Source organism: Gossypium arboreum, chromosome 9, assembly GCF_025698485.1.
Source record: "Gossypium arboreum isolate Shixiya-1 chromosome 9, ASM2569848v2, whole genome shotgun sequence".
Classification (NCBI taxonomy): Eukaryota; Viridiplantae; Streptophyta; class Magnoliopsida; order Malvales; family Malvaceae; genus Gossypium; species Gossypium arboreum.
Window position 1 is genome coordinate 87,497,377 of NC_069078.1, and position 27,873 is coordinate 87,525,249.

The 27,873-nt window shown below is 26.6% G+C and overlaps 4 protein-coding genes across 4 annotated transcripts; 3 read left to right on the top strand and 1 right to left on the bottom strand.

Moving 5' to 3' along the window:
• The first annotated feature begins 2,471 nt into the window (after positions 1-2,471).
• Positions 2,472-5,183, top strand: LOC108455279 (1-aminocyclopropane-1-carboxylate oxidase homolog 1-like). Its single transcript, XM_017753860.2, has 3 exons — positions 2,472-3,170; positions 4,328-4,649; positions 4,733-5,183. The coding sequence occupies exons 1-3, from the start codon at positions 2,653-2,655 to the stop codon at positions 4,982-4,984; spliced, it is 1,092 nt and encodes a 363-aa protein (XP_017609349.1). The 5' UTR covers positions 2,472-2,652; the 3' UTR covers positions 4,985-5,183.
• Positions 5,184-7,803: 2,620 nt separating this feature from the next.
• On the bottom strand, positions 7,804-9,163 carry LOC108456255 (RING-H2 finger protein ATL16). Its single transcript, XM_017754854.2, has one exon. It carries the CDS (start codon positions 8,948-8,950, stop codon positions 7,943-7,945), a length of 1,008 nt encoding a protein of 335 aa, XP_017610343.1. The 5' UTR covers positions 8,951-9,163; the 3' UTR covers positions 7,804-7,942.
• Positions 9,164-23,801: 14,638 nt separating this feature from the next.
• On the top strand, positions 23,802-24,578 carry LOC108455280 (ethylene-responsive transcription factor ERF096). Its single transcript, XM_017753861.2, has one exon. The coding sequence runs from the start codon at positions 23,973-23,975 to the stop codon at positions 24,375-24,377; it is 405 nt and encodes a 134-aa protein (XP_017609350.1). The 5' UTR covers positions 23,802-23,972; the 3' UTR covers positions 24,378-24,578.
• Positions 24,579-26,152: 1,574 nt separating this feature from the next.
• Positions 26,153-26,616, top strand: LOC108455281 (ethylene-responsive transcription factor ERF096-like). Its single transcript, XM_017753862.2, has one exon. The coding sequence runs from the start codon at positions 26,195-26,197 to the stop codon at positions 26,609-26,611; it is 417 nt and encodes a 138-aa protein (XP_017609351.1). The 5' UTR covers positions 26,153-26,194; the 3' UTR covers positions 26,612-26,616.
• Positions 26,617-27,873: the final 1,257 nt, after the last annotated feature.

Below are 27,873 nucleotides of genomic sequence, written 5' to 3' on the forward strand. Positions count from 1 at the left end.
AGTAGAAAAAGTGCATGCAATGCTAGATTCAATGGACATAGACACTAAGCTTTGAAAATTATTACAAGACTCGCATGTGGATAGAAAGAACAAAAACCCCCTCCCTTTACGCTACTTAACTAAGAAAATTAGTGTTTCTCATCTTTTTGCTTTAGTCAAAATTTTTAATCACTGATCATAGTCTTCTTTAAACCACTTTTGAAATTGCACACTGATTTGCAAGTGTTACATTTTTGTCAAAGCTGGTATTGTAACACATGTTTGAATAAAATTTTTAAATAATTCATAATAGAATTAATAATTTTGTTATCGCGAAATCTTATTCAAAAAATAAATTTACTAAACAACTTTCTCAATACACCTAATGATTTAAGCAACAAATACCATAATGTAAATACAGCCTTAGTGGTATAGAATTGTTTGCACTTTCTCTCCTCAAATATTCCCACGTTCAAAAATAGCTCTCTCCAATGAAACTTAAGATATAAAAGATAAACTATCCCATATTGTCCTGAAATGGACCGAATAAAGCTTTATAAAACTAACGCAAAAATAAGTAAGTTGACCACCTTAATTTATGATTTATATCATATTAATTTAATTAATTATAAATAAAATAATCAGTGATAATATAAATTTTTATTATTTACCTCATTATTAATTTAATTTAAATAAAGAAAAACAATTATGACTATGCGATGTCATCATTTTCTACATATAGTAATTTTAGTTTGTCACAAAGCACTTTGTAATTGATTTGAAAGTTCTTCATTCAGTACAATTGTCATGTGTGAGTTTTTAGTTCCACTATATTTTATTATTACGTGTTAATTTTAGTCCAATTAGTCAATTTTAATCTATTCCAATTTTAATCTATTTATATTAATATTAATAATATTTATTTTATTTTATTATTAATTCTAATATATATTTGTAATTACATTATAACTATACTTATAAACTCTAAAACAATTATTTAATAAGTCTATTAACATAAGGATGTAATACAAAATATCATGTTTCCCAAGATTTGAACATGTAAGGAATGCAAGATTTGAAACATGTAAAACACTGTTAAGCCAAATGGAAAAACAACACCGACGACTAAACTATTCTATTTCCAATAAAGCTTTGGTACTAACTGTCGGTTTCACGTTACTTTTCAATTACACCTATTTAAAACAATCTCCCAAAAGTCATTATTAAGAATGACTTTTTATGCATATGTTCTCTTTTAGAATATGATTAACGAATAAAAAATATGATTACAATCATAATTTCAGTAGTGGGGTAAAGGAAGGAGATAAATAGTGTTTTGATCTCTCAAAATTGAAATTTTCTATCTTCCACTTCTTAAATTTGATAAATTATATATTAATAAATAATAAATTTATAGTTTAACCCCAAATAATAAGGATAAAATTTTATTTTCGTTTGACTTGAATTTTATTTATTTTTACTCCACTCCTATTAAATAGGTTTTTTTAAGGTATAATTTGTTATTATTTTGTATAATGTGAATTAATTAGTTTGATAATGTGAATTTGTCATTATTTTATATAAAGTAGAAGTTAAAATCCAACAAAACATTACCAACAAAGACTAATTAAGGAACAAATAAAACAAACTAGAACTCGAGACACTTTGCGAGTGAAAATATATATATTTAAAATAAAAATAGAAAAAACAACATGATGTTTGTAAAGAAAAAACAAATACAATTAAAAATTTTGAAAGGAATGATTTTATAAAGGAGTGAAAATAGGAATAAAAATAAGAGTTGTGGATAAATAAAAGATAATTTTTAATTGGACCGATGAACTAATGATTTGATTAATTCACCAACGATCGATTTAAAAATAATTTATTTTAGTATTACCTAGGCAATTTGTTTTCTTTTTTTTATTATATATTTTTTGGCGCTTTTATTTCTCTTTTCTATTTTTAATAGCACTTTTCTTTAGGCATAGAATGGTTTCTTTATATATATAATTATTCTATGGGTAAATCTTAAAATTATATATGAATTTTAGTTTCTTGTGTAATTTAATATATAAATTTTAATTTAATATAATTATATAAATAAAACTTTGAGTATTGATTAAATGTATACTTGAAGTTTTAATTTTGATTCAATTATACATATTTAAATAAATAAATAGATTAATTTATTTTTATATTAGATAAATATATTTATCTTTGTTTGCAATATATATATAAACATAAAACAATGCTATATCGAAAATCGTGTTAATAATTTCTAAGAATTGGTTCAAATTAAAATTTTATGTATAAAATTGCATAAAATTAAAGTTTGTGCATACAATTGCATATTAAATTAAAATTCATATATAATTTTAAATAAATTAAATAATTTTTAAACTCACATTTTTATTCATGTATACTTAATAGTTATATGTATTATTGTTGTATCATATATAAATTAAATTAACTTTATTTCTAATAACGTATATTAATATCATCTTCTTCACCATCTATGCATATACTCTAATTTATTCATACATATATGTGTACATGTCTATATATATTTATGTGTGTGTGCGCTCCTAGATTTCTAAGATATAGTCTTTGAACAACAACCATTGGTAAACATTGTAAGAAAAGAAAAAAGCAATTCAATTATCAGAGAAAATGGCATCCATCACCTCAGTATCTTATGACAGAACCAAAGAGTTGAAGCAATTCGACGACACAAAAGCTGGTGTTAAAGGACTCGTCGACACCGGAATACTCAACATCCCCAAGTTTTTCATTCGACCAGCCGAGGATCTTGCCGCCGACGAACTGAATTCCGGCCATAAAAACGTCGAAGTTCCCATCCTAGATTTAAGCAACATCGGATACAGTATCCGGCGACAGGAGATTGTAAACGAAATTAGGAATGCATCAGAGGAATGGGGTTTCTTCCAAGTGATAAACCATGGGATCCCATTAAGTGTTTTGGATGAGATGATTGAAGCGACACGTTTGTTTAATGAACAAGATTTGGAGTTGAAGATGGAGCTGTATAGCCGTGACGGTGCAAAGAAAGTGATATTCAACTCTAACTCTGATCTTTACACTGCACAATCTGCTGATTGGAGAGACAGTTTGAGGCTTACTTCATTCGAGTCTAATCCTGATTCTTCATATTTGCCACCAGTTTACAGGTAATTAAGCACTAATCTCTTTGATTTTTTAATCACTGGGATAACTAGGAGATTGTCTCGGTGAAAATAAATATATCCTTGAAGATTGAGATTAGATTAAAAATCAATGATACAATGTGAGTTTAAATTTAAACATAAGGTGAAGTGATTTAAGGGTTTAGTTAACAAGCTTCATCGCCTTTTTTTATTTATTTATTTATAGAAACACAAGTTTAGAGTGAAGCTTGTTTTCAAAGTTGTATACTGAAGTTTCAATTTCAGTGAAATTCAAATGCTGTCTTACTTGATATCAACTTTTAAAATTGATTGCATTGAATCTTTTAGGTTAAAATCAATGTATTTGGAGTTAGTGGTCGAATTAGTTAGATATAGGTTCTACATTTGATCGATTTGATCAGTTTACTTGATTTAAATTAAATTATAAAATTTGGATGAATCATCGGTTCAATCAATTCTTTAACCCAGCTAAACCGGTTAGTACTTGTTTATGTGTTAGCTGGTTTTTGCCTCTCTGTGGACCGATATCCTAGCTAGTTCTCGATCTAGTCGGTTTTATTCGATTCAAACAACATTGGTTAAAATAAACTTGTTCAAGAGCTAGGCTATTCACCTTAGCCCGAAAACTCACCCAAAGCTTAGGATAGTTTAGGCAAAAAAATTAGGTTCGTTTAAAATATGAGTCAAGCTTGGACTCAAACATCTAAGCCTAAACTTAACCCATTTTCTAAGTTTTTAATATATTTATTATGTTATTTTTATATATTATGTAATTTATAAAATTTACATCTATATAAGTGGTATATATTTTTTTTTTAATAAATTAAAAATAATATAAATATTTTTCAAAAAAAATTAAAATGTACAAACTTGAAATAACTTTAACTTAGCTATTTATAAATACATGAGAGTTTGGATAAAATTTTAGACTCATTTTTTAAGTTGGGTCAGGATTTAGCAAACATAATAAAGGGTGTTAAATTCTTCCTTAAACAATCAAACCCGATTGAGCTAAACTTGACCCAACCTATAGACGCATTCAAATTAAAACTCGTATATGCTTTAGAATTGAATGATCAAACTTTAGCCAATATAGTAGCATGTATCAGTATAAGTTTTTCGAGTATTATTCAAATTGGGAGCATTTATTCAAATTGCAGGGAACCAACAATGGAGTATAATAAGCACATCAACATATTGGCAAAAACCTTGTTCGAGTTACTATCGGAGGCACTTGGTCTTCAACTAGACCATCTAAGCTCAATGGGATGCAATAAAGGTTGTAGCATTGTGTCCCACTACTATCCACCTTGCCCTGAACCTGAACTCACTTTAGGTTTAAGGAAACATGCAGATGCAGGCATAATGGCATTACTTCTCCAGAACCATGTCACTGGCCTCCAAGTCCTTCAAGATGACCAATGGTTCGATGTTCACCCTATTCAAGGTGGTTTGGTCATAAACATCGGTGATCTTCTTCAGGTTAGCTTTAATTCACATCAAATTTACATTAAACTGTCCCAATAGATTAGTTACTGAATGTTTTATGTTATTTTATGGTATAGATTTTATCAAATGATAAGTTCAAGAGTGTGAAGCATAGGGTGACTGCCAATCATGTCGGACCCAGAATTTCGGTGGTATGTTTTTTTTCAGGACATGCGGATATGCTTGAAGAACCATTTGGGACAATCAAAGAACTGATATCAGAGACAAATCCTCCTCGATACAAAGAATTTGTGTTGAAGGAATATATCGACAAGGTTTTGTCTAGCCCAATTGATAGCAAGCCTGCCATTGATTATTACAAGTTGTGAAGCTATAAACTATCAATTTGCCATTGGAATATTGATATTGTTCCATAGGCATTTTTAGCATTTGTGCCTTGAGTTTGAAGTCTTTTGAAAGCTTCTCCTACTTTAATACCATACCTAATGAAAACAACATATTGTCTTTTAAGGGAATAATTATAAGTGTTATTTTCCGTTTTATGATATGAAATTAATCTTATTCGAACTTGTGTTTTGATTTGTAATAGAAAGACTTAATTAATCTTATATCATGTTTTACTTGCATAGAACATATTAATATATCTAAAGGAAATCAATTTGTGTTCCAATTTGTAATTTAGATGAAACTCAGTTTTCTTTTCGTTTAGTAAAGGGAATCTTGGAATTTTTAGAATTAGGATTAAATTAAGATTATGTATAAATATTGAGTTTTAAATTTTTAGAATCATGACCAAATTAATATAATATGTAAATATTAAGGACTGAATTTCTTATTATGTCAATTTTAAAATTACCATGTCATTTTTGTTAACGAAATTAGATAATAATAAAAAGACCAACGTGATTAGTAGGATTCGGTTACATAATTTTTTATAATTGAGTGATAAAAAATTTTGACATAATTGAGTGACTTGCAAAATAGGTCACCCTATTAGGATAAATTATACTTGAGATCATTAAACTATTAGTAAGTTTACATTTTGATCATTTAACTTTAAAAAGTTACAAAATAGTCACTGAATTATTCAAATGTTTTCATTTATGTCACTAGGTTATTAAAATCGCTATTGTATGACATTTTCTATTCACATCGCCGCCACCAATTGAAAGGCCTTCTTCCCCTCCTCTTTTACAGTTTAATTTTTCCACGAAACATATTTGAATATTATGAATTTGCGAATTAAAATTCAAATAACTTTTTTTATTCTGATTTCCAACATTGACCGTCAAAATGGCTTGGATTTAAAGTATGTTTTTCTACTCGTCGGTAATATTGTTCCATCGTATCAATCTTTAAATCATTACTTGTAGCTTGCCAACTGAACTTTAAAATAAAATTAAAAAAAAAATTGATAGCCTAGTGACTTAAATGAAAACTTCCAAGTAGTTCATATGCTATTTTGTATTTTTCTTATTTTGAGTGACTAAAATATAAATTTATTAATAGTTCAATCACCTTGGATATAGTTTACCACTTTTTTTTAAGAGCAAAAGAAGCTAGCGACAGGCCAAATTTCTGTGCCTCTTATTGTCAGTTTTGAGTTGGCTTTCTGGTTCTTCGCGAAACTGGTCCTGCTATCAGTATTGATCATTGAATTCCATTTCATATAAAAGAATAAAAACACTTACACAACAAGACTTAAACATCTTATCAAAAAATGTCCCTTTCTCCCATTCTGATTCTATTTTTTTTTCAACAAAAATAAATCATCTTTGCAATCTCATCACACAATTATGCAATTTATAGCACCATTTTATTTACCCCAATTGCATGTATTATCTTCATATATATAAAAATATATATTCATCCAAATGAATCCCAACATCCCCACAATCCCTAAGAGTTGCCTCAGTTTATCACAATCTTTGCCCATGCTTATAAGCACATGGGTGAAAAAGAAATAAAAAAACAATGGGTTTGGGTGATATGTTATTTTGCCATTTCCAGTGCCCCACTAAAGTGCTACACAAGTAACATAGAATCTCTAGTTTAGCTGCTGTATAAATTTAGCTTTAGTTGTCGCATTTCGTGTATTTGTATTATATTCATATTATTTACATAAATTTTGATATATAAAATTTGAAATATTTATATATTCATATCATATTCAGTATTAATTTATCGTAATAATTAGTAACTAAGATATATAGATATGTAATTTTATCTCTCCAAAAGAGTGATGCTTTCAACATGATAATGTTTTAACCATTTATCTTCAATGCAATGCAACATTTAAGGGTTTTTATTTATTTATTTATTTTTTTTGAAGAAATTGCAAATTATTTCATTGTCTTCAACTCTTTCCCCCATATGAATCTCTTAGCATTTATTTTTTGAACAGTTTTGTCACTGAAAGTGGCGAAACATTGAGTTGGAATATAGATTTTTACGAGGTGGAAAATAAATTACACCCCTTGACTTGACCACGCCAATGACATTCAAAGCACCCTCAATTTTGCAGATAAGTCCACGAATTCAGAAATTATTTTTTAAAATTAAACTGTAATTTTATTGCGGAAATTTTATCATTTATTATATTAATCCCTATAAGTATTGAGTGAATTCTAACAGGCTGGAAATTTAATGGGTACTTTGAAGAGAAAAAATTAGGACCATAACTAACTTAGAGCAAGCCATATATTCCTTCTTCAACAACCATAACATTATTAGTAACATAAGTTGGTAGCTGTCGGATTCTCTGAATTGAATTGAAGCCGCCCCTTTTCTGCCATTTTCATAAAGCTCAAGCAATCGTGAAGTAATTACTTCCGATCCTTACAGGTGAATTAAGAAAAAAAAAATTTTAATAGATTAAAATTGAATTATAAAATTTTTTAGAAATATTTTTTATACTATGCTTATAATTACTCATATCTCTTTTATAACCTTTAAATAGGATAAAAAGGTAAATGCACTCGAACTTATGTCTTTTTACACTAATAATAATGCTGATACCAATCAAGTTAAAATTCAATCGGTCAAGTAAAACAAAATTTAAAAATTACTTTATAAAATCGAATTGCTTGTTTAAGCAATCGATATTAACGTTTATAATCATACATGTATGTAATTGGGAAACCAAGTGTTCCATGGACAATTATAATTTATGAACCCCATAGAGAAATTCAAATAAAATAATCAATTTTTTAAAAAAGTTTAAAATCAAACATTTCTATCTCACAAACTTAATTAACTCTCCTAAATCTTTATGTTCAAAAAACACGAAAAAAAAAACCCTAAAAACTCTTTTTCTTTTCTTTTTTTTAAGGCTCCAAATAAACAGGTAAAAGTGCACTACTTTTTGACCTTCTACAATGACCAATAGAAAAAAAAGATCGTCTCACTCTATTACTACTACAACCAGCTTCAATGGGGCTAACCTCACTCACTTGCCGGCCACCGTTCAACCTTATAGCTTCTTGTACCGCTAAATATAGCTGTCGATCCGCCGATGAATCCATTGAAATTGACCTTCTTATTGGTTGAATCACAAACTGTTCATCTTTATCTCTAATATCAATACATTCATCTCCCATACTACTCCCTTTACGGTACTTCCTTGTTGCTTTTTTCGGCAGCTCAATCTTCCATGGCGAAGCCGACACCGGTACGGGTATTGTCCCATCCCCTGTTTGGTTGTTGTTGTTAGTTATTTCAATCACAACGAAATCTTCATTGCCATTAATGACAGTTTCGTTATACGGATTGGGATCTCGTGATGTTGAGCTCAGAGCAATGATGGGGTCAAGTTGGAACCGATCATTAGATATACATATACTCGTTCTACAAAGTGGACAATTAGCATTGTTTTGAAGCCAAGCATCGATACAATCTATATGAAAAACATGGCTGCAATTCGGTATTATTCTTAGCTTCTCGTCTTGGTTGAATTCGTTCAAGCAAACCGCACATTCACAACTCTCTCCTTCATTCTTGAATTGAAATATCGGGATTTTCCTTATCACCGATTCATCGAGTCCTTTACGTTGTTCCGTTGCCGGCGAATAAACCATTAAAGTGTCTTCGGGTCGTCTTCGTGATAAAGAAAACCGTCTTAAAAGATCAATCCTTTGCCAATTGAGACAACATTTGATGACGAAGATGTAATAGCTGAGTAATAAGAAAGCTGTTGCTAAAATTCCTAAGATAGCAATGGCTATGATAGGGAAACTTGTATCAGATGAATGGGAATGTGAGCTTAAGATTGAGTTACCTGGACTTGTGATTGGTGAAAGTGGTTGTGAGGATTGGATTTTGGTCACAAGATCCATTTAAACACACGGAAAAGAACAAGTTGTTCAAAGTTCAAACAATGCAGAGAAAAGGGTTTATTTGGATCTTGAAAACAAATCAAACATACAAAGTTTTACACATTGAAAGAGGAGCAAAAAGGGGGTCAATCAAAGAGACATGTGAAAAGGGAAGAAGATGTGAGAAGAGAGGGGAGAAAGAAAAGAGAAAAAACTAGGCGGACTATAAATGAGGGAGGTGTTAGGGACAAGAAAATGGGTACATTATATGTTGAATTAAATGAATTTTTTGTAGGTAACTAAAAAGTCCATATATTATTGTATAAATTTCATTTTAGTCCTTTTATTAAAAATTGTTTCAAATTAGTCATTGTATATTAAAATTTTATTAAAATCACGATATTACTACAATTTGTTGTAAATTTGAATAAAATGTATCATGCCCAACTGATTTACCCATAATCTGGCCTGAATTATAAAAAAGCTCAACCATCCTAAAAAAAAAATAGTGCACTGTTTAATCATCTCTTGCTTAAAAAATACATAATTTTTTTTTTGGGATAGTTAGGTTATTTTATAAGCCGGATCAAGTCATGGGTAAATTAGTTGAGTATTATATATTTTATCTAAATTATCTACAATTTAATAATAAATTATAAAGATGTCATGATTTGGAAAAAATTAATACAGAAGAATTAATTTGTAGCAAGTTTTAGTAGAGGGACAAAATGAACTTTACATAAAAATATAGGGATTTTTTATAAACTTTGACCATATTTGTAAAAGAAAACTTTATTTTATGGGAAAATGATTAAAAAAATAGTGTCTGAAATGTGAGTACGTAGTTGGTGTGAAATTTTTCTATCAAGTTTCCACGAGAAGTTTTCTGGCTTGGAAAAAAAAAAACTTGTTTTCAGACTTTCGGTGTATCGATTATTGTGAATTAAAAAATATATTATTTTTTGTTTAATTAATTAATTAAGTGACAGCAGGTATGGGGGAATAGAAAAACTGGGGGACTAAAATCGAAAGGATTGGCCCACTACTTTGAATTATAGAGTTTGACATAAAACGTATGTATTAAGCTTGGGGACCAAGAGTATGGGTAAAGTACCTACTAAGTCTCTTTATTATAGTGACTTGTTTGAACTAATCCCTATATTAATTAATTAATTAATTAATTAATTTTTATTACGATATTTATGGTTTAAATATATTATTCAATTAAAGTTTTTAAAGTTTTTCATTCAATAAATAAATATTTCCTTTGGAGTTGAACTCACAAATGAGAAAAATTAATTTTGTTAAAATGCTAGTACATGGATTAAATAAAGTTCGATCAAATATATTTTTCTTAATATAATGTTTAGAATTACTCATAGTCTCTCCCCAACCCATAAATAGGAAGATAATACACTTTATCATACTAGAATCCATGTCATCCTGAATTGATAATAATGTACATACCAATCGAGTTAAGACTCAATCAACTTAATAAGCAGTAGTTTTATTTGAATATATACTTAGAAAAATAAAATAAATGGTGAGCTAAGTAATTAAGGAATACTAGAAAAAGAGATTGGTTGACTTCTTGGTATAAGATAATTTATAAAAGGAAAAGAAACTTTCTATATTTTTGTTCAATTTCAAATGCTTAAAACTAATAATTTATTTATTTAACATTGTTCTTTCTAAATAAACAAACAAGCAAATAAAATTGTGATGATTAAAGGTACCCAATAATAGTAATAATAATTGAAGCAAAACAATTAATTGGAATCAATAGAAAAGGTTGGCATTTATCAAATTAATTTGGGATGTATATAAGTTTAAGGATTAATGATTTTTTTAAAAAAGTCCTTGACTTTCCATACACTCTCATATTAGTTTTGTCAATCATCATCAATCATAAATAAAGGAAAAAGAGTTTCAAAAGTCACATGCAAGCCACCAAATATTTCTTTATAAACAAAATTGTCACATCAAATTAAAATTGAATTAATTTTTTAAATTTAACAGATAAAAAACATTAAAATTTGAATAAATTAATTTTTAACAATAATCTTATTATATCTCCTAATCCTTCCTCAACTCTTAAATAGAAAGATAATACGTTTCAGTATACTCGAACTTATATCTTCCTACACTAATAATAATACTAATACCAATCAAACTAAGACTCAATCCACAATTGAATAAATAAATTAAATTAAATTAAATTAAAATTATTATTCTATGTTCATAAATGCAAAAACGAGCAAGTTTCAAAATCATAAGATTTGAACTCTTGCATTTTAAGTCAAAGGATTTTCTACTTCTAACAATGAATTTTTACACAATCGAGATATGATTTGCTTAATATTTTAAAGACATCTTTATATAAAATATTTTGATATATTTAAATATTTTATAAAAAATTAATTGTTGATTAATGAAATAAATAGAATAAATTTGTCACTTTTTATAATCAACCTTGTGTTTACACCATAAAAATTAAAAACTTTTGGCTAAATTTGAAAATTCTAGGACAACTTAAGCAACACGGTTTGGGAATAGTTAAGTTCAAATTGCAAATTGCAAAAGCAGATGTCCCAAAATAAATTTAGACATTTTAGTACGTTATAATAATAATAATAATACTATTATTAATCGAATCGGTTAGATTAAAAATAGATTGGTATAATAAATTAGACAAAAATTTAAACCAATCTTAAAGCAAACTGCTCAGATAAAAAATATCAATTTTAATAAAAATTGTTTTTATTTATAATTTTTAAAATTAATTATAGGACTAATTGTTAGATCAATTGAATTGAGCATCAAATGATTTAATCATCGGCTTAGCTTTTAAAACATTGACAATAGCCCTCTCTACAATGATACTTTTATAATAGCATCTCATTATAACAATCAATTTTGTTGTACAGTGACTTTTTATATTTTATTTTTCTTCTTTTGTAACAACTTTCTATATATAATATGACAATTAATAAAATGTTAAATACACTCTTTATTAAATTAATTTTCTATAAAATTTCTTATCTCAAATTTTAGTAAATTAATTTAATTTCAAAAATAATAGAATTTAATTAAAATATTATTTCATTAAAATATTTAATAAATGAAAATAATTTTAATAAAATAAAATTATATTTGTAAAATTTATTAAAAGATTATCTAAATCTCAAATATTGTTATAGATATATAGTAATTTCATTGTTATAACATCCAAAATTTTAATAAATAAATAAAATTATTATTAAAGAGGATTAACAATAATATATTTAAAAAGATAAACAAATTTAATTTTAAAATCAATGAGATTCAAGTCTTTAAAAGCTTGAAAAATTAATCCATTTTAACATCTTATCTATTTTTAATTGGAAAATAAAATTGAAAAAACAATGGTCAACAAGACCCTATAAAAGGGACGGAACCGACAGTCTTCATATTTGCGTGTTGACAGTCTAATCTGAAGGACTCTAAGCTGCTTTGGTAAGAAAAAATAGTCTTTCATTCTCACGTTTCCTTTTTAGTCAAACCTTGTGTACCCCATTTATATTACCATACTTTTCGCTCTCTCATTTTCACTTTCACTGATTAATTTTATTTTTTAATTCAAATATTATACATTCAGATAATATCTAAATTTAAAGTTTAAAATTATTTTTGATAAATCTTAGATATATATTTATTATCAAAATTCACATTATTTATTTAGATATCAGAATTTATTGATTACAAAATATTTGTAATTTTGATTATATATTTTAAAAACTAGTAGATTTAAATATTCCAAAACTTATTGGGAATTTCACAATAGAGGATAATATTTAATTCAAAATTGGGTTTGGATAGTATTATTCATATAATTTATGAATGATAAACAATTGAGATAATTAAAAAATACAAATATTAAATTCATACTTGAGTCAAGTTGAACATATAAATGAAAACTAAAGCTTCTCAACATTATTCTCATTTTCATCCAGAAGACTCAAGTACAAAATTTTATTAATTGCACTCTTTATCAGTTTACTCAACAAATGTTATTTATAATTATTAACGGGGATTGACTTTTTTCAAGAGAAGTCTTTGAATTATCATTCATCGAGCAGTCGATCGAATCCTCAAATAGTAGAAATGTTGTGCTCGAGATGTCTATACTCAATTTTAACCCCGAATTTTATTTCCTAACTCCAAGGAGAGCTGAAAATGATTCATGGAGGTTGACATGAATATTTAATCCACTAAGAAAATGTTTAACATTTCATCTTGAGTGGGGTTTAAACCTATACCCTTAAAAGATCATAATGGATAAGAATATTATTACTTGATAAAATTAAACATGATATTTTCACTATTTAAAATCCCAATAAATTATTCGATGAATTATACTTAGAACTTTTATTGAGAAGGAATCAACGCCTCGACAATAACATAACATAGGAAAGAAATTTCTAATCGATAACGGCATTATTGTTCACATCACTATCATAGAATTGGTGTTATCTCCTTTTGAACGTTGCCGAAATTTAAAAAATTAAAAATTAAAAATATCTTATTTAATATGCTTAAGAAACGAATGTCTTTGCTTAATTTATTAAATAAATAACGACGGTCGAAGGATGGATGCCAAACTAGCTAGCTTAGCTAGACCAACATTAATTTCATGTTAATTATAATTAGTTTATTTGTTTATACTTTTAGAGAAGATAGCTTTAATTGAATTCAATTAATTTGAGTTTAGCTTAGGAAGTATGTCGTTTTAATTATATACCTTGAATTTAAAATCTTAAAAATTGAATACACCAATTTTTATTTAACTAGTGAATGTCTCTCACAATATTCCAGTCAAATTTTGAATATTATATATTTGTATTAATATATAATATTCAAAATTATTAATTCAAATAAATAAATTTAAGTTAAATTTAATTTATATAAAATTTAAGATGAAGACATCATATAAAAAACATAAAAATAATTAAAACACAGTATAATACGAAAAATAATATTAAGAAAACGTAAATGTGTCATAAAATCATTTCCTTAAAAAGAATTATTTCCTTACCTTAATTCTCATAAAATCATGACCTCACAGTCTTAATTTGAGCTTTCCCAAGCCTTTAGAGAGAGTTTTAATATTTGATCATGTAACATTTAAGGAATTGACTAAGATTAATTTAGATTTTATGAAAATAATCAACTTTTTTATTAATAGTAAAATAATTTTGGTGTAGATTGAGTCATAGTTCAATTGATATCGAGATATTGTTGTTTATAAAGGAGGACGTGAGTTTAAGTCCACTAAAACGCATTATCCTTTTATTTAAGAGTTAGTGAAAAGTTATAGATAGTTCTAGGCATTGTATAAAATACTACTAATATTATCACATTTCATACATATGTAATTATATTTAATTATTTTAATGTGTTTTTATTAAATAAGTATTTAAATTACTTTTTATGTTATATTTGATATTGTATTTAATTTATTTATGATATGTATGTACACCTACACACCTAACCTTTTTTTTTTACATATCCAGTACAAAGTTTTTTTTAATGATAATGTTATTTACTTTAATTTTGTCATTTTCTTCATGCTCTATTATTGCTGAAAAGCAAATTTGCAATATTCTTTGTCTATTTTTTCAAGTAACGTTTTTTATGATTCACCTTTTCCACCACAAATATTTATATTTATTTACTTGTACATATAAATATTTCACAAATAATTAAGCTAGTCCTTTTTTACTTGCATCAGTGCTACGCGAAGGTTACCTCATCCACTGTTTCCAAATTGGTCTAATTTTGGATCCAATCCCATTACTCTATGTTCTTTTGAAATTTAATTTTTATATACTTTTTAAAATGTATTTTTAATTTCAAGAATTTAATCCTTTCTACTTATTGACTTAAAATGATAATAATGTTAACTGATCTTCTGTTAAATATGGATATGCTTTATTGATTAGAATTTAATTTTAAATATTAAATATCATATATTCAAGCTTAACAATAATCAATTAAATAACTTTAAAAATCAATTAAAGTATTATAAAATTAATTCATAGGCAATTCAATCACCAATTCAATCCTTTTTATGATATTGATTGAACCGCCAATGTTTGGTAATTCAACCAGCTAATCCAATCCAATTCTGATAACCATGCAAATATCCTTGACTTTAAAAAAAAAAAGACTTTTAATCTCTAATAATCATGCTGGTAATTTGACTGTTGATTGAGTGGCTTCTTATTGTATGAAGGTAATTTGTTTTTATGACTATTGGGTTAGCCACCATCTTCTTTGGTCCACATTCTAGATAAAGATGGCTTACCAGTCTTACTTGGTTAAGTTTTTTTGTTTCGATTCTTTCTTGATTGCTTTGTACAGTGACTTAAATTTTTTTTTTGTTTTAATTAAATGATTGATTGACCAAAATAAAATCTCTATTCATCGTAATTGATTGATCTAATTCTAAAATTTAACAACATTTGAAAACATTTTTATTAACACCTATTATTAGGTAGAGTAATAAAGATGTTGGCGCTCCTTAAATAACTTATCAAGTTCAAACTTATAAAAAGAAAATCAATATTAAAAACTTTTATCTTTGTTTAAAATTTTAACTCGACTAAAATTTCATATTTAATCTATATTCATATGAATAATGAATTTTGAAAATTCTAATATTGAAAAAAAGGATTTGCCAATAAATGTAATGGATAAAATTTTACGTAGGGAAAAAAAATTGGCACATGGGGTGGGGGGGACCTGAGGAAGAGGCAACACCAACAGCAACAGCTGTTGATGTGAGGCAGTTTACTTGGGGAAAGTTGAATTCATCAATTTGCGAGAAAAAATAATTTAAAAGAAGTATTGTTTATGATTTTTAAATATTGATCTTGTCAGTCTGGGTTTATTTATTATTTTTAACAATTGGGAATATTTTTAAAATTATATTTTATACTTTTTTTTATTTTCTGAAATATATATATTTGTTTGATTAATTTTTATCTTGTAATTGACTTGGACTGTGATCAAATATTTATACTCTCAACAAGTTAAATTTTATTTTTATTTTTGTAAAATAAAGCATAATCACATTAACGTGAGCCTAATGATTATACCTTAAATTATTTTTGTCTGACTAAATCAAACATTATTTTAATTTATTAACTGGTCCAATTACAAATGAATTATTATTTATGAAAGATTGATATACTAATAGCATAAATATTTTAAATTTAATTCAAACTTGAAAGTTTGACTCAATTAATCCGATTTTATTATGAGAAGTTAGTAACTTGAATGCATTTAACTTAAACTCAAAATAATCAAAACAAGTAACTCAAACTGACACAATTTAAATTAAATATATTATATTTATTTTAAAAATTAATAAAAACAATATTTATAAACTAAATTATTATTTTGTTTTAATTATAACTTGTAAAAGTAATTATGATTGGCTATTATTATAAAATATGCAATTTTAGCTTATATCATATGATTTTGATAACAAATTCCAAAAACAATAAATAGTTAACATAAAATTATATTTTATCTATTTATTCCCAAGTAAAATTAATAAATGAATACAATGTAAAATTGTAAAAACAAAATTGATAGCATGAAATAACTATTTAAAAAAAGAAAATAATTAAACTAAATCAAATATATGAAAAATATTAAAGTAAAATTGAATTGAAATATAAATAATTTTAAAATTTTAAAAGTCAACCCACGTATTACTAGATGCTTAAATAACACTCACTTTCGTAATACTTTGGCAAATATAAAAAAATTCAATTAATAAAATAAATTTAGTTAAAGGCAATGATAAAATTTTAAAAAGTTTAAAACCAATAAAGGATCATAATATAAATACATAAGTAGAGAAAGACTTAATCATAAACTTTTAAAATAAAGAAGATTTCATTTTAGAAATTATTCCAAAATGAAAATCATTTAAGCATTTGGAGTGAAACGTTTGACTTTTATTTATTTATCATATTTTATATTTAATATATATTAAATACTTTTCTTTTATTCATATTTCCTAAAATTTTACTATATTTTTTACAAAAATCTGATGTGACATGATGAAAAGTTGAATAGAGTTTATTTTTCTGACATTTAATTTCAGCCATTAATAATTTTGAATCTCGGAAGATCCCAAGAAAAATCACATCTTGATCTATGCTTTTTGACCATGTATGAAAAAAAATAGTAATTTTGCAAAAACCCAAATGACAAAGCTTGTGTCAGAAGGAAATTTTGGGGTAAACACTTAGAAGAAGCAAAAACATATGTTGATGGGTGAATGCACAAATCGTGCTATAAAAAGATTAAAAAAAGAGAGTGAACAATTATAGAAATTAAATAAAATTTGAGTCTATTTAATAAAAATTAAGAATATAAGGATAATTAATTTCTTTGTGATACATGAAAACAAAACTTTAAAAATAAAGAAGAAATTTATTGAGTACACTGTTTGTAAAGTTTTAAATTCTAAAAAAGTTAAAATACATTATCAATATATTAAATACTTACTCAAATAAGAATAAAAGTTGAAAATTAATTAGATCTCTGACTGACACTTAAATGACACATATTTAGACTCTTTCATCCTCTTCTATTTTCCATTATATTATAATTATAAAAGAAAGCATAGATAAAAATAAAAATTTGCAACTCTCAACATTAACATTTAAAAAAAAAAAAAAAAACATGACTGATACGCTGTAATTTGCAAGTTTAACAATGTGATCCTTTGCACAGTCTTAATGATTCTTTCGAACTAGGATAAAGGGATCAACCTCGAAGGCAACTTCCTAAACCATGTATAAAAGCCAGGCACTACCTTCATCTACATCGTTAACTTGTAGGACTATATATTATTTTTTGGTTAAATTTTGCTATTAGTCCCTATACCTGGCAAAAGTTGTAGATTTAAATTTATGTACTTTTTATTTGGTCATTTTTAGTCTCTATACTTTCAATTTTTAAAATTTCAGTCCTCACCAAACAATCATTGTTAAATTCATTAAGTAATGTTCTACTATTTCTAAAATCTGATGTTCCAAACTTATTATCATATGTATAATATCATGTTAGATTATTATTTTCACATATTACTAGCTGAAAATCTAGTTTACAATTATCGTTTGCATTAAGATTGAAATTTAAAATTTGAAAAATATACGGATTTAGAATTATCCAATTGGAGAAAATGGAGTAAATTCACAACTAGTGTTTGACTTTAACTATTAGTATTTGGACCAAGACTGAGATTTGAAATTTTGAAAAGTATAGGGACTAAAATTTACCAATTTAAAAAGTACATAAACTAAAATTGATCTAATAACAAAATTTTAACCTTTTTTTTTCATTACACCTCATCTTTTGCTACACTTTTTAATTTACATTCGCTTTGCAAGGACCTGATACGTTGATTCTAGTCATGTAACGAATAAGCAGCTGCCATCTGTACAAGAAAGGATCAAAATTTGATGCACCAAATTACGTGGGAGCTCACGTTTTATGACGAAATCACGTGAGACTGTCAGCTGGGAATAAGATCTAATTAACTTTTTTAACAAATTAATCAAAATTTAGATTAAAGCATAATATAATTAATATTTAGAAATTCAAATTATATTAAATAAAATATAAACACTAAATCTGAATGAATAAATAATTCCACGAATGAATTCTCATTTTTTTTGGTTGAATTGGATATAATGAAATTAATTTTTGTAAATCAGAAAGATTGTTATCTAATTATTAATAAATTTTATTATTATTCAATTATGAAAATTAAGTTACAAAAATTCATCTAATAATTCAAAAATAAAAATTTTGGTCATTAGTGTTAAATAATTAATAGAAAGATGGCGTGGTAGCTTTTAAAATTGACATAATATAAATTTTAGCTCTCAATATTTATATATTGTGTTAATTTAGTCTTATTTTCATATAAAAAGAGTAAAATTAGGTAACTGTAAACAATGAAGGTTAATTTTTTAAAAAGACTAAATTGACATAATATGTAAACATTAATGACTAAATTTATTATTATATCAATTTTAAAAGTTGGTACATTATATTTCCATTAACGATTTAACTTTTCATAGTTAATTAAGAAAGAAAAAATCAAATAATTGAATAATCATTTTATAATATTTCATAATTAAGTGATAAAAAAGTTTACTAATAGATGAGTAATTATCAGTATAATTTATTCTTATTATTTTTATTAAATATACATTTAAATTATTCCGTAAATTAATAAATAATAGTTTATATTTCTAAAATATTTGTAAAATTTTTGGTAGTCAAACCAAAGGAATAAAGAGAAGAAAATACAATGGGTTGAGCACGTGCTATCACGTGCATTGAAGACCGACCTGACCAGAATTACCACTGACCACTTCCAACTTCCTTATTCATTACAATCAAGTAAAGTCGGTCAAAATATTTGACATTTTTTTGGATTATTTGATTCTTTTATATATATTTTTAAAGGAATAATATTTGAGATTAAGTTTGTGGAAAGTTTTAATGTAAATAATATAATGTGTTTTATTTTTAATACTTAATTTTCATATATTTATTATAATTCACTCTTTAAACCTTACTTAATAATTTTTATATATTTCGGTTAAAAATTGTCCTTAAAGCTAAGAAAAGTGACCATTCAGGGCGTAATTAAATTTGGCAGACTAGGACCTTACTTTTCTTGGCTTAATGGATTAATTACTATTTTAGTACCTTCTAAATATAAGTAGATTAAATTTTAAATTTTATCTTGGCTCCCTTATCATATAATTTCTAGCTGCACCTGAGATTAAACAAAATGTTGGTCTAATACTATTAATATTCCTACAACTATATAAAGATTGCAATCCATGGTTAAATCAAGTGTTGGCTTAACCATAAGTGAAGTAATAAATAATTTGTATTTAAATCTTCAGTCCACAATCATATTAATTAATTATATTTTTAAATAGTATTGAATTTTTAAAAATAATTTAAGAGTAATTTTAAAAGAATAATTAATGATTTTTAAAATAATTCAAGTATATCGTTATAGTTATTATTTTATTATAAAATATTATAGAGATATTAATTACTTGTTCTACTGGCAAAAGTATAGTGTTTATTTGTAGAAAGTTTATTGCTTAACATTTATAATTACCAATATTATATAATTTAATATAATATAATTAATAAACAAATGTAATTTTTCTTTGTCTATAGAATATATTAATAACATTTTTTTCTTAAATATATGACTTATTTGAGATACAAAGTTGCTTTATTTGTTTTTCTTAAATATTTATATTTTACGAAAATGTTAAGAGAATGATAAAGTTTAATATTTTTATTTGATGAGCTATTTTGGAAACTCACAATGGACAGCCCAAATGAAAAGGAAAGGTGTACTTGGCCTAAATTAACTTAGACTGGGCTCAGTAAAAGTTTTGGATCTTCTATATTTTATATATTTTTCATTTCAAAATAATAATAATAATAATAATATAAATAGCATGATATTTTATAAAAACATAAAATTACTAAAACACATCTAACATGAATTTTTGACTACTCCTTGTTTAGATTTGAATAAACCTAGACAACCATCAGTCTTGGTTCATACTTGATATGAAAATAAAAACATACTTTTTTAATTAATTTATATATTTTAAACAATGTTTTAAACAATTCTCTTAAATAAGTTTGTCACGTGTTATAATGAGAGGCTATTATGTGTCATCGTGTGATTGGTTGTCAATGCCATATTACTATAAACTAACGATGTTGTGTGAAGGTTACCAAAATATGCGGCACAATACAAGTTTAGGAACCAACTAAGTATAAAAAAAAAAAAGAAATAATTAAATACTTGTGGATAAATTTAGGGAGAAACTGCATATTAATCCTATAAAATAATATCATAACATTTTATTAACTCTATATATTTTATTTCATTAGGAGCATAGAATAAAAATTATTACAAAACAAAATAATTGATGTAAATATATCTATTTATTAATTAAAAATATAAAGAAAATTAAGCTAACTGTTACAAAAAGAAAATTAAGTTAAAAGGAATAAATGATGTATAAATAAACATAAAACGGGTCGATCAAATTAGGTATAAAACTTTTCTAGATAAATATTTTTATTTAAACAATTAGGTATAAAATTTTTCTAGATAAATATTTTATTTAAACTTTTCAAATATCAAGACGAATAATTGTAAATCTATAATCATTTACGAAGCTTAAGATTACATTCAATGGTAATGGAAGAATCTTGTAAAAAAAAAAAAAAAGGTAAAGATGACAATCTCATTCAGTCAAATTCGTTGCCTAAAAATTTTAATGGTAAAATTAAAAATGTTTGAAACATGAAGAAATTCCATGTTGGAGAAGTTTGACCTAATTAATATTATAATTAGTAAAGGATTAATCAAGTGGCGCCCCCTAATTTGTGCTTACCATTAACAAAATATTGATTCCTACACAATACATAATGTTATCACGAATCAAATATTTATTCCATTGTTTTGGAACCTAATAAAGTAAATATCGCTTCTATTATTCTGATTTCCTTCTGATTTTATACTTTTGGTTTTCATTTCACCGTCGGTTAAAACTTAAGTTTTAAAAAACTTTTCTAAAAATAAATGTAATTTGTAATTACTAAGTAAATGCATTTATATAGTTACAATTAGAAAATAAGAAATCAATTTGTATAACACAAACGGAATTATAATTATAATTATAATTATAATTAATACATTCATATGGTCATGATCAGAAATAAATGATTCCAAAGTACATATCAACATATTGATAATTGAAATATATTTTGCATTAAAAAATAAATTTAAATAGAACTCAAATATAGTGAGAATTGAATCTACACTTGCCTAATGAAAATTAATTATATAAATTAAAATTTTAATCCTATAGAATTGGGTTTTTACTTCAAGGACGCATTGAAGTGTACAATAAAAAATACATCTGAATAATTATAAATAAAATCAATTTTTATCAAGCACAACTCTTTTAGTAATTAAAATATTTTTAACCTAAATTATTATATATCTAAATAAGGCTCTTGTATATATATTAAACTTTAAATCGAAATTAGATTTAAAAACAGGTAATGATGAACTAATGGTAGCTTTCGAAAGGTTTTTGAAATTTTTGACAAGAAGTTTACTTTATTTTACAAAAAATATTACTTCAACAACGGAAAATGAATATAAAAGATATTTTTATTTTACAAAAAAAATACATAATATTGAATGAAAATTCTAGAAATTCTCTATAAATATTGTATCGTAAGATAAAGCTACAGACCTAACTCGTAGGAATCTTGCGCTAGCTCATAAGGCAGGAACATAAGTACAGCTCACAGAACTAGCTTGCGAGATAATGTTACAGAACCAATTCGTGAGGACTTAAGGAAGGTCACAGTCTCACTTCGCATGCAGCCAAGGAGTTCGCAGGAAGTGCCACGTGCTCCCCAGGCTACCCAAACACGTAACCACTAAGTACGGAGCTCGCCTAGAATGCTAGTCTCAAGAGCAAAAAGGACTGCGTACTTCATAGACACGTGTCCAGCAAGCTTGGAGTTTGCAGAGAATGTCAATACTAGAGGCAGCAGAGTCAAGATAAAATAGTGAGCCTCTATCATGAACTGTAATAGTATCAGTGACAACATATATAAATACCCTGATGCTCATATCGATAAGGAATAAGCAAAATATTACTCAACAAATAAGAGAATGGCGATTTTATACTAATAATGCTAAAAGAAGTTGAATTATTTCGTCCGTACTATTTGGTAAATTAAAAATTAAGTATTAAAAATATAAGTTATGAAAAATTAATTATTAAAAATTAAGTTATAAAATAAAATAGATTAAAATATTCTCCATTAAATAATAAGCGCTTGTTATCTAATTATCATTTCTCATATTTTTTTATAAATTAAATTGTTAAAATTAATTTTAAACTAATTATCAAATAACGCATTAATCTTCCATATCACTAAAGTATTAGAGCACAAACTAATTAATATAAAACAAACGTAGCTAAACGACGTCATTTAAACCCTATCTCACGTGTAATGAAGTTGACAAATTCTTTTGTGAAATTAAGCCATCTATTTTAACTTATTATTTGTTGATAAATATTTATATACATAAAAATATTTTGTATTATAATTTATAAATATATTTATAATTTTTAACAAATTTTATATAAAATTTTCGGTTGTGTTTGAATCTTAAATAATATTTTTAAATTGTTTTATTTGAAATGTATATAAAAGTATATAAAGATAAAAGTAGCCTTATAATTACTTTTAAAGTAAATATATTTTAATAATTTCAGAATTAAGTCGGTGTCGGGTTGATTCGTGACATCAAGTTCATCATTCATTTTATCGAAGCATAGATATATATACACACGTATACTTATTATTAAGCTCCTAAATGAGTTGGTGTTACACAATCATTAAATTAGAAAATTATTAAAATATTACTATTTTATAAAATAAATTTTATTTTAAGGATATTTTTATTATTTTATATTATTTATATAAATTAAAAAAATACACACAATAAAATTTCAACAACTTCAACATTTATAATTTTATTATTAAACTTTTTTATAAATATAATCATCCAGCATAACGGTACATCTAGAATAAATGTATGCCGAAAAGTGTAGAAGTAAAAAAAGTGTTTCTAAAAGCTCCATAGCCATCCACCTTGACCATTCGGATACATTGGATATGTAGCAAATTTAATTTAAAGCTTATCGAAGTTTCTGATAAGCACGTGGAAACAACTTTCAGCCAAGGATACTTTCTTATGATTTAATTTTTTTGTAGGGACCCTAAAAATTCTTGGCAAACTTGACAATTAATCCACCTTTTCTCAATCCATGTATAAAATTCTGTTCCTCCCCTCCCCACTCACAGATATCAGCCATGCAGATTATACACAATGGAGGGTAAATCCACGGGTAAAGAAGGTACCAGAAGCGAGCCGGCTCGATACCGGGGCGTACGTAGACGGCCTTGGGGGAAATTTGCTGCAGAGATACGCGATTCCAACCGACAGGGAACTCGTGTTTGGCTCGGGACGTTTAATACCGCAGAGGAGGCTGCTCGAGCTTATGATAGAGCCGCTTATGCCATGAGGGGTCATTTAGCGATTCTTAATTTTCCTCATGAGTATCCTATGGGATGCGACGATGCTAATGCTTACTGTCGGTCGTCTTCCGCTGGTTCCTCATCTTCGTCTTCGTTGATGGAGAGAGGCAAACAGGTGTTCGAAATAGAGTATTTGGATGATAATTTGCTTGAAGAACTTCTTGAAATTGAAGAGAAAAAGAAGAAGAAAATGTGATGGCATCTTAATTTTTAACTGGTCAAAGTATCTTGACTCTCACTTTTGGATAACTAACTAAAGCATATTACTTTCAGGACATATATATATATATATATATAATATTACACCAATAGTCAACACATTAAATAGAGTGAAAGGCTCTAGTTTCTGTAATGTACCTGGGAATGTATTGTCACTATCTAAATTATAAATAATTATAGACTATACACTTCCTGTTATTTGAGATGACATGAAGTTGTTCTTTTTTCTCCTTTTTGTCCTTGTATTTTTTAAAAGTTGTGATTTAATCTTTATATTTTTATTTGGTCATTTTTAATTTTTATACTTTTCAATAAAATTTCAGTCATCATCAACCAATAATGATTAAATACATTAAGTTAAGTTCTGCTATTTCTAAAATTTGATGCACCAAACATATTACTATGTGTGTGATGTTATGTTAATTTTTTTTTCTCACATATTACTCACTAAAAATCCAGTTAATGGATTAACGCCTATCAATTGTATCAAGATTGAAATTTCAAATTCGAAAAGTATAGGGACTCAAAATGATTTAATTAGAGAAAATAGACTAATCTACACATGCATGCATAATACATGACTAAGAATTGAATTTAACCAAATACATTTAATTACTATTATTTGGGCCAAAATTAAAATTTTAAAATATATATTATAAAATTTACTAATTAAAAAATATAAAATTAAAATTCTATCAAATAAAAATATAAAAACTAAATCTTTAACTTTTTAGACACTAATTGCAATACACAACCAAAACTTGCTTGAGCACCAACATAAAAATCCATCACAAAAATTTCACTAAATATTTGCAATTTGATTCGTGGGGGGTGTGCTTCGTGATGCTTTGGAATTTGACTCGGGTCGTGTTTTTTCAAGTTACTTGATTATTTTTAATGAATTCAAATCTAAAATATTAAAAATAACATAAAACATTTAATGATTTCACTTAAAAACAAATTTAACTTTCAACAGAGTATGATTTTGATTTTAAAATGAATATCAATTAAACACATATAATCAAAGCAGAGTGTGTATTTATCACAACTATCCCACTTCTTTCTGATAAAAAAAAATGTCTTCATTCAAGGTGGATGGATGAAAAATCTATAAAATAGTTTAAATTTCTCAATCACATTCATTCCGAGTTATACCATTTACTACCCGTAGAAGGTTCTCCAGCACAAAAATCAGATTCTCGTTAAAGCTTCCTTAATTCACAAGCCCAAGTCGTGAACATATTCAACTTGTTTTTTTCTTTGTTCTAGCACAAGCCATGTATCAAGATTCGAGCCTCTTAAGAGAAGTGGTCTATCTCATAAGGGAACCATGACGGTCCATTACAAACCAAGTTTTTTTGTATTTTTCGTCGCTAAACGCAAACAAGAAGAGGAGGTTGTGGTCGATGTCAAAATAGTGAACCTCAATTGTGCTAATTTAAAACGGAAAATCAAACGTGAAAATTGAATTTTTAGAGCATTTATTATTTACAAAAGCAAGAATAAGAATTTTGTTGCATCACTCTAATTCAAGAACCTTATAAATGGAAAAATAATTCATAAATTGACCATAAGGATAAATTGGTAAGGGAAATAATTTAAAGCTCAATCGAAGTTTCTGATAAGCACGTGTAAACAAATTTCTCACCCCTGGATTCCTTCATGTGTTTAATTTATGCAGGGACCCTTAAAGTGCTGCCTATTTTCCAGTCCATATAAAATGCTATTTCCCCACTCACATATATCAACCATGCATAAAATATATACAAACAGCTTGAGCTTTTAAGTTTGGCAATGGAAGGTAATCATAAGGCCAAGGATGACAAGGAAGGCAGCGGAGGCGGGATGACTCGATACCGAGGCGTACGTGCTCGACCTTGGGGGACGTTTGGGGCTGAGATACGTGACCCCAACCAGCAAGGAGCTCGTGTTTGGCTGGGGACATTTAACACCGCCGAGGAGGCTGCTCGAGCTTATGATAGAGCTGCTTATGCCATGAGAGGTCAATTTGCAATTCTTAATTTCCCGCACGAGTATCCAATGGGTAGCGGCGGTGGCGCTGCTGCTAATGCTACCACTTCGGCCGCTTCCTCCTCTTCCTCCTCTTCGGCAATGGAAAGAGGCAAACAGGTGTTGGAAGTAGAGTATTTAGATGATAGTTTGCTTGAAGAACTTCTTGAAATTGAAGAGAAAAAGAAGAAGAAAATGTGACGGAGGGTGGATATGGTGACAATTGTTAAGAACAGTACTGCTCCAGTGGCATCTTTAAGTTAATTGGTCAATTATCTTCAATGTCAAAGACAATATAAATCATAAAATTTACATAAAAAATCTAAATAGTAAAAAAAAAAAACCTTTAATTTCTGTAAGGTAGCTGCAAATAGATTGTCACCACCTACTTATATTATAAATAAAAAAGGGTATACTATACCCACTTATTAGTAAATATTTTTTATCGCTTATCAGCGAGCTAAATCCATACATAAATCATTCATCAAACTCTCAACTTTCTAACATTCAAATAATAGTCAAAGAATCTCCTTTTAATTCTATTCTTTGGGAACCCATATCCCGAGCAAATACCAAGTCACAAAAGGCAGCAAAAGCTTCTACTGTAAATGCAGATCGGAGGTAGACAGTGTGTAAAGCACATGCTCTCATCATCGCACTTGAATGATCAGGAATTAAAACACTCACTAAATTGCTTGAAACTCGCATCAAAATTAACTTTGTAACTACCATAAACAGCAAGAGATCAAAAATCTCAACGGCGAAAGTCTCTTAGAAAGAGATAAACATTCCATATCCCATAATTTTTTTTAAAAAAAAGAGTATTTTATAAAAATCACTATTTCTGAAATTGATTTAAGCTTCCTTTCATGAATAAATGGAACCACATTTTTTTTTTATAAAACCAAACGTGAAAACTAGTATATATATATATATATATATATAGTTCACCATGTTGAAGATATTAATTGCATGGGCAAGAATAAGAATTTTGCATCCCTCTAATTCAAGATCCTTCATATAGGATATATGGGATTTATGGGGTATATATTTTACTATATCATCTATATACATATACATTAAAGAAAAAAAAAAGATTAAAAGGAGCACTTAATTGGTTATGTAATGTCTAACGATTCTCGTGGCCTTCGGATTGCATATATCTCACACTACTACCTTTCCTAATTTTCTCACATGCACAATGATGGAAGATTAATTTTTAAGAATATTCTGAATATTATGTTAGACCAAACATTCTTTATATATATGATCATGATCTTAGATCACCTTCTCAACGTCATTGGGACAATTGAATATACAATATTTAAAATTAAAAAAAAAAAAACTGCAACTCAATGACAGTAAAAAGAATTATTATAATTAAACTAAAAATACAAACGTTTTCAATGACATCACTTAAAATGAAGTATATGAATGAATTAGATTAAACTCAAGTTGAAGCC